The sequence below is a fragment of the Hipposideros armiger genome, unplaced genomic scaffold (assembly GCF_001890085.2).
Source record: "Hipposideros armiger isolate ML-2016 unplaced genomic scaffold, ASM189008v1 scaffold_453, whole genome shotgun sequence".
Taxonomy (NCBI): domain Eukaryota; kingdom Metazoa; phylum Chordata; class Mammalia; order Chiroptera; family Hipposideridae; genus Hipposideros; species Hipposideros armiger.
This window is the reverse complement of record NW_017731803.1, coordinates 1,008,694-1,017,503: the sequence shown is the minus strand read 5'-3', so window position 1 is coordinate 1,017,503 and position 8,810 is coordinate 1,008,694. Positions and strand designations below refer to the sequence as shown.

Below are 8,810 nucleotides of genomic sequence, written 5' to 3'. Positions count from 1 at the left end.
CAGGTTGAGCTGTTGTTTAGCATCTCAGCTGTAGAGGGCAGTGTCACTGGCCCTCATATGTGGGATCCGAACTGGGGCCCTCTGGCGTCCCAAGCGAGTTCTTAACCATCGTGCTACTCGGCCGGCCCCTGAGAGGGTTTTTTAATTGCTCTGTGTGTGTGTAGTTCTAAGGGAAATGTAACACCAGGGCAAATTAATAACCAGCACTGTATCTAAAGAATCATGTAATCTCAAATTTAAAAGATTAGTTCTATTATCACCTAGTCTTAGTAACTGTCACAGATTTGGGCCCTTACTAATACAAAACTAAGTGTTTTGATAGTTTGTGATATTTAACATTTTCTAGATTGAATTAATTGAACCCGAGATGTGGTCAAATAAGTCTTGTTCTTTGTTTTAGATCAACAGAAAATTTTCCAGGTGAACAGAAAATTCTCCTTAGTGTATATTGATTTGAGTTTATAGCCTACAGAATTAACTAATAATATGGTATTTGAGTCCTAAGAAACTTCTCTGGCTCTCAGAATATATGGCTCCAACAGATCAGCCATTTGGCAAAATACTGGCATGGTGATAAAACAGGCTGCACTGGCATCAGCCCATCCTCAATGTGTGGGCCAGGCTACTGGGATGCATATGGAGAGCCGCTGGCATGAATAACAGCTCGTTTACAGATTGCTCACTACGAGCCAGGCAGAGTTCTGAGTGTTTACCTGATACAACTCATGGAATCTTCCACTAGCCCAATGGGGTCTGTTATTCCAAATTTCACATGGGAAACTGAGGCACAGAGGGAAAACCCATATACCCTGCATCACCAAGCTAATACATAAGGGGAGGCAGGTTTAAATTCAAGAATTCAAGGGGACTCGCTCCAGGTTTTATGCTTTTCACTACTTTTTCTTAGAGCTGCCTCTTAGGATGGCTGAAGAGCCCACTTCAGGGTCAGCATGAAGGCAGATCATCCATAGCATGAGCTCCAGGCGTGAAGCCCCCAGTGCTTGGCATGGCTGAAGGGAATGTTCAAGCATGTGCAGAATGAAGATGGGGACCTTAGTTTTCCCAAGGACGTTTATAGCATGTTTTGAATCGGTATCATTCTATTGTGTCATTTCAGGACATGATCATTTCTGGGCTACAGCCTGAAACGTCCTACTCCCTCACCGTCACAGCATACACCACCAAAGGAGACGGTGCTCGCAGCAAGCCCAAGTTGGTGTCCACCACAGGGGCAGGTAACCATTCTGTGTATATAAATTCCATGAACGTGTTTCAGGCAATGGTAATACTAACTTTCTAAGTGGTATGGGTGGCCTCTTTCAGAGGGAAGAAAAAATAGATGTTGGTCGACTTTTTTATATATATACATATATATATATATATATATATTTACATATATATATAGATAGATAGATAGATATGCATATATATAGATATAGATATATACATACACATATCTCGTTCAGATGAAACAACTTTGCCCAGATTATTCAGTCAGTCATTTAACAAATACTTTTATTTTTTCACTCATCTGTTGCATGTCAGGCACTATTTCCATTACTGGGAATACACCAATCAATAAAACAGAAAGACTACCCTCCAGAAATTTATTTTCGGACCAGGACTAGATAATGAACAAGTGAACAAATGAATATATAGTAACATGTCAGGAAGCAATAAGCTGAAAAATAAAGGTGTGTAGGCATTAAGGATAGGGCAGCCAGTCAGGGTTATTTTTGAAGGAACAAGTCCCAGGAGGGCCTGAAGGGCAGTTCTGTCACGCAACAGCTTTAACCTCTTCCAACAGCAAACCCTGTTAGAAGAGCTGCCATCTTGAACTAAGCAATGACTTACTTCATTAGTAATTAATTAATTAATGTGTTTGTTGGTTGATTGGTTGATTGGTTTATTTATTTATTTACTTTGTCATTTTTGCCTCCTCATCCCTTGCTGTGGGGATTCCGAAGAGGGCAAATTGCACAAAATATGAGGAACAGAAAAGAGAATAAAGAAAAGCAAAACAGATAATATCAGATTGCTCTTTTCTGAAGAACAAAGCTTCTCAGTGCTCTTCAGAGTCACTTTGGTCAGCCACAGTAGGAAAATCCAGTACGAAGGAAGACCTAGCATTGTAAAACCAATAAATTAAGAGTTAATTACAAAAGGATTCTCCTCCAGTCCCTTTACATAGAACTCTCCCATGGAACATTTAAACTGTGATTTGATGTACTTTTCCTGAGTCACTTCTCACACAACTTTTTGGAAACACACCTCTATGTAGCGGCATAAAGCAAAGAACAGCTGTGATGTTGAGTACCCTCCTGGGTGCCATGCACAATGCCAAATTTGTCTAAATGTCATAAGATTTGCCTCACTCACATCCTGCCACCTGGAACTGCCTTAAGCAGCAGGACTACAGATGGCAAAATTCCTTCAAGACTAGGCCTTCTGGGCTTTTTTTTTTTTTAATATCATTGTATCAAGCTAATTTAGTGCCATGCATAGGGAATGGAGCTACGTGTTCAATGGGGGCATGCCAACTATCTTGCTGTGGATCCAGCCTCTATCGGAATATAGGCAACCCAGGATAAATCCCAGAAATTTAACTCTAAAATAAAGAAAATACATTTCAGGGAAATATTTATAACTGTGCCTTAAAAACCCTGAAATGTCTTAGAAGCATCAAACTCCTGTTTCTCCTAATATGGGGGTCCTATATTTATAGAGGATTTATAGCCAAAGGATGTGGGTTCTAGAGAAAGGAATATTATTGTCTATTTTAAAGACTAGCTCATCACTTTTTAGTCACCATACAGAAAATTATTTAGAATTGTGGATCGTATTTATATGCATATATAGAATTATTTTGGAATTTTCATTCACAACTTCAGATCTTTCTTAACCAATGGAGACTTGGGTATTGAGGTAGGAATGGCTTATCAGTTAGATATCTTCACATTTATTTTCTTGAGACATCCCCACTGAGCTTGGGTTCAAGGTGGGAGAATCCAGATTTATAATCCCTTTAAGAGAAAAGCTCTAGTTTTCTTTACTGCCATCCTACTAGTCGAAAAGCATTTCCCAGTCATGGTTTATCCCAAGGTAATCATTGAGTACATTCATTTGTTTTGTTTTGTATACTATTATTTTTTTAAAATCCTTATATTATGTGACTATGAAGAATTATTGCATTTATCTCACAGATGTGAACTCCTAATAAACCATAATTATAAGGGTATTTAGTTACAGCGACAATGGAAAATTCAGGAATTCTTACGAAATTTTATTTTATTAGTAAAACTCTTGATTATAGGAAATTTTTATGTATAATAGATTGTTTATAAAATCTGGGAACAATCCTATCTTTAAGAGTTCTTCTGGCCATAATTTAAGCAATCCAAGTAGGATTTATGTAACCTGAGGAGTACTTTTGAATAAAATGTTTGCTTTTATGTTTCAATTATTATGACATTTAGTGGTTTCTTTGTTAATACTCTCATTGTTCTGTATCATAATAATTGGTCTACTGCCTGAAGTCTTGAGGTTTAAAGCAACTAGCAAGTTCATTCATTTGAAATTTTCTCTATGTTTTTACATAAATCTTACTACTGTACTGAGCAGCTATGTTTAAGGATGATAGAAAAGATGAGTCTGACATGGAGAATTTGGAAGTCGTGTGCTTAGGCCAGTCAGTTATGATTGGTTCTTCTTAGGTGCTAAGTTAAATTGAAGCTAAGTTTACCACTGGGATTGAGTACCTTGGTCGATCTCCAGTGATTGCTATTGCTAAGAGGTAAAGGGTGGCATCTCATATATACGTTTCCTAAAGTCCTAAAAGATTTTTAAGAGGGAAGAATGTAGTAAGGGAATAAGAAGAATTCAAAAAGCAAAATGTAGAAGAGATTATATATATACATGTATAAAACATGTATAAAATATACCATGACATAAATTAGAGTTAGCTTATTTACTGTTCAGCCGGACTGTCTCTGCTTCTTCCAATATGTTCACTAAGACAGTGCTGAAAATGACCCCCAAGCTCTCCTGAGTAATAATAACTCAAGACCCTTCCATCTTGCCAACTCTCTAGCTCCTATGCCGGAGTAAGCAGAGCCATTGGCTCTGCCACTGGATGGCCCTTGAAAGTGATCAACACTGTAATCCAGGGCATCAGAAACTTTGAGCTGGGCTCCACATGCAGTGTCATCTGGTACATCTCTTCATTTCCCCAGCTAGAGTATGCATTAATGAGAGGGCATGGACCCTGCATTATTCATCCTCATTTTCCCACCCAAATGCCCGCGTGCCAGTGTATAAGTCTTTGCACAGAGTAAGTAGATGGTAAATGTTTCATACATAGAGTTTCTGGAAATCAGATGTGGAATGGGTTTCATTGCCAGTGAGATTTGGAGAATTATTTTTAACTATATATGCAGTATTATAGAAACCTAATCATTCCTTTTCCCTTTTTTCTATCTGTTATGCCCAGAAATACCACAGCTGCCTGGAACTCTTATCCCAACTTACTTAAACAGCTTTTATTCTTCACACAGTTGTGGAGATTTTAGCCATTTTGTTCACGTGGCTAGCCTCTCCTGAGGTGATACTGAGAATTCTTCCTCTAGCTGCCTCAGCATTCATTTCTTTCTTGAATCCTGTATTTGTGTATCTTGGTGCTTCAACACTGGTTGTCTGGTAGTTTTCGGGGTTAGTGAAACTTCTTTCAGGGGAAGGAATGACTGCCGTAGGCTTGAGTGGAAAGTAGACTGAGATGCTCCTGGCACAGTAGTGGAAATCTAAAGGTCAAAACTGACACTCAAGTTCTAGAGCATTACTTTGATCCCTTGATTCCAAACCCACAACTTGTATATCCCTGAACAAGAAGGGGCATGCCAGCGTTAAAAAAGTGCATTAGTCCAACCTAAGCTTCAACTACTACAGGAGAATAGTGTACATTTTTATAAGGCCATTGAGTTTTTTTTCTTAGAATTTACCAGTCTGTTATATTTCTCCAAATGTATGCCATAGCAATATTATAAAGCAAAACACCAGATAATAAAAACATACTTCTGTGTGTCTGACAAATATTAATAGAAGGTAACTATATTTGTGGCTTGTATCAAAAACTTTAAGTGTTTTATTTATCCTAGCATTGCATGCATCTTATAGAAACAAGGTATATAATGTACATACTATTATGCAGTTCCCTGGAACCAGAATTTTAGAAATTTTTGATAAATACATTTAAATATATTTATCTGGAAAATATTGAGACTGAATAGTTATGTTTCTACCCAGTAGTTTCAACTAGGTTTTGTTTAGTGAATGAGGTACGCTCTGTTGAAAGCTCTGTTTTTTTTCTCAGCAGAGTCTCAAGTGTTTAATCCATGACATCACTGGCGTTTTAATGGGCAAATCATCATGTAAATATTATAAACACATAAAAGGAGATGAAGGATGCCTGAAAATGTCTGCCTTAAAGTGTTTTTTTTAATGAAAATAGTTTTAAATATATTTAAAATAAAAATGCAGCAGTTGCCCCCTATCCACAGGGGGATACCTCCCAAGACCCCCAGTGTATGCCCCAAACCGTGGATATTACCAAGCCCTATACTTACTATTTTTTTCTATGCACACATAACTATGATAAAGTTTAATTTATAAATAAGGCACAGTAAGAGATTAACAATAATAACAAAAGAGAACAAGTATAGCAATATACTATAACAAAACATTTCAACGTGGTCCCTTTTTCTCCAACTTATGAATGGATTGTGTTTTGAGGGTTTCTTAGTTGGTTATTAAGATCTCTGGATACATATTTTCCTGAGAAACAATGAGTACACAGTTTTATATTTGATTCGATATAGTTTCTGGGCCAACCTTCAGTATATATTGGGCATTACAAACTTCAAGAACTATTCTTTGTACATATTGTGATTAGCTGAATTACATGAACCTACTATGAACCTACCCAGCATGTGAAACAAAACTATTACTTCATTGGTGAAGGACAGAAATATCTTAATGAATGTGTGCTTGGGCAAAGCCTGCCACTGCTTGGGTTGCAACTTTCTAAAATATGTAAATGAACAGAATAACTAGGTCATTTTCTGAGGTTATTATTCTACTGCCTCATCATCTTTCTAGTTTTGATGTTGTTTGTTTTATTTTTAACTACTTCCCCATGACACTATTTTTCACTGTCTGTTTCCCATTAGTGTAAGCTTTCTTCCCTTTTCTGTCTTTCTTCTCCTTTCTATTAATTTGGCTTAGTTTTGATACTTCTTCTTCCTCCCCCATCTTTGGACTATTCCCAAGGACATTTCTGGCTCTGTGCTGTTTACTACTCTCCATCTCTGTGGATTCTAGGAATAATTGCTCTCCATTAAAAAAAAAAAATTACAGTTGTAATAATCCATTGAATGAGTACTCTTCACATATCTTATTTAACTTGGAAAAAAATAAATTATGTACTTCCAGGAAACTAGTCCCTGACTATAAAAGCTTAATATTCAGATGAATAATAATTATAATTAATAATACTAATGAAATATAAAACTTATGCTAACACTTTTACATGCATTTTCTCATTCAACAGCAACAGTACGGGGTAGGCTTTAATATAATTCCCATTTTACAGATGAAGAACCTGAGGATGACTGGTGTGGATGGTATAGATAAAAAGTGCAAATTAGATCCATAGTAAGTCAAAGCAATGCTATTTTTAGAAATTTTTTTTTATTTTATTGTATTTTTATAAGCAGCATAATAGTATAGTTAAGTATTTGGGCTATGGATTCGGAAAGACCTGGTTTGTATTATAGCTTTCTCACTTATTACACATTCGACCTTGCACACTGTTCCATCTCTCTGGGTTTCATTTTCTTATGATACAAAATGAAGATAATAGCTAGTCAAATCATGTAGTTAGGAGTGAGGGGTATAAATCAAGTGAGATGCTACATGTAATTCCCTTAGCACAGTGCCTATTACATTCCATGCAATCAATAATTAAATATGTTATAATTATTATTATTAGCTGTATCTAACTGGGTAACCTTTATTTGGATTCATTTGTCTGTGGCATGAACCTTTATGTGTGAAAGTTTGAAATGTGAGATGTTAAAAAAATTCCCTTAAATTATTCAATAACTCCTATTTTCTGCCTGTTATCAAATTATAGTATGTCAGCCTACCTTAATACAGAATATGCAAAGGAGCAAATTTCCACAAAGGTATAGAGGCCAAGCATTGGCTTTCTTTTAAAGAAATGGGAGTGGCCATGGAGTGGTGTTCCCATTCAACAGTGATTGGCATTGATCATCCGCCTAGATTGGCCTGACCCCTCCTATCCTGTGTGCTCTAGTTCCAGGAAAACCCCGGCTCCTGATAAACCACACTCAAATGAATACTGCCCTCATTCAGTGGCATCCCCCTGTGGACACATTTGGACCTCTTCAGGGCTACCGTCTAAAATTTGGCCGGAAGGATATGGAGCCGCTCACTACTCTTGAATTCTCTGAAAAGGAAGATCACTTTACAGCTACAGACATTCATAAAGGAGCATCATACATCTTCAGGCTCTCAGCCAGAAACAAAGTGGGCTTCGGGGAGGAGATGGTGAAGGAGATTTCTGTTCCAGAAGAAGTTCCGACTGGATTCCCTCAAAACCTCCACTCAGAAGGCACCACTTCCACTTCCGTCCAGTTATCTTGGCAGCCACCTGTCCTGGCCGAGAGAAATGGCATTATCACCAAGTATACCCTTCTGTATAGGGATATCAACATCCCTCTTCTTCCAATGGAGCAGCTTATTGTTCCAGCTGACACCACTATGACACTCAGTGGCTTAAAACCAGATACCACATATGATGTAAAAGTACGTGCTCACACGAGCAAAGGGCCCGGGCCATATAGTCCCAGTGTCCAGTTCAGGACACTGCCTGTGGATCAAGGTAGGATTTGTCTGCTTATGGCCTTCCTCCCTTAAAGGAATGTCGGTCTTTGGAAATCAGTATTTTGAAGCTAGAAATAACTGATCGACCCATTCATATTAATAGGTTCAGCAAAAGCAAACAGGTAAAGTATATAAAACTTAATATGTTTTGGATGCCTTAGATTTCAGTTATACAATGCTAAGCAAGTCTGGCTGACAGCACCCCAATATCCTCAGGTAAGGAAAGCACAATGTAGTTGACTGAGAAGGAGAGAAAGGAGAGCTTCTTTATGAGAATGAGGTATTTAAATGAATGCTCTAAACAGGTAGGCAAATCACTCATCTTTCTCTGATCAAAGTAGAAAGCATCTAGCTTAAGCCCTATGGTCCATGGTGGAAAAGGACAGGTCATGGTTTTTAGGAGTAGTTTAAATACACTGTTTTTCCTTTTCCAGCAGTGTTTGCAAAAAATTTTCATGTCAAAGCAGTAATGAAGACTTCAGTCCTACTGTCTTGGGAGATTCCAGAGAATTACAACTCTGCCATGCCTTTCAAAGTAAGGAGTTTTCTAATGTGTAAGAAATCATAGGTCAAACGGGACAAAGCGGTTCACCTGGGTGAGTTACCTGCAGAGCATGTAGACTGCTTTGATTCAGCCACAGTACTTTCTAGTCTCATTTGTGGTTTTCACATAACAGATTGAGTCTGACATGGTGGCAGTGTGACCTTTCCACTCTTAAAGAGAAGGCCGGAGCTCAAACCCAGTGCTGGCATCACTTTGTAGGTCACCTGGTATTTCCAACTTGAACTTTTTACATCTAAGCTAGTGCTTTTGTTTTTCCACCAGAAAAGGAAATTTGCATGGTTTCTAC

The 8,810-nt window shown here is 37.8% G+C and overlaps 1 protein-coding gene across 41 annotated transcripts in view; it reads left to right on the top strand.

Moving 5' to 3' along the window:
* PTPRD (protein tyrosine phosphatase receptor type D) overlaps positions 1-8,810 on the top strand; it is a 693,301-nt gene that overhangs the window by 523,185 nt on the left and 161,306 nt on the right. For 21 of the 41 annotated variants that reach the window (XM_019665783.1, XM_019665786.1, XM_019665787.1 and 18 more), the window contains 3 exons: positions 1,118-1,235; positions 7,370-7,957; positions 8,394-8,494. In XM_019665783.1, coding sequence (XP_019521328.1) covers positions 1,118-1,235; positions 7,370-7,957; positions 8,394-8,494 — 807 coding nt within the window. The remainder of the gene's footprint in view (positions 1-1,117; positions 1,236-7,369; positions 7,958-8,393; positions 8,495-8,810) is intronic. The other 20 variants (XM_019665814.1, XM_019665819.1, XM_019665813.1 and 17 more) reach the window with 3 other exon arrangements.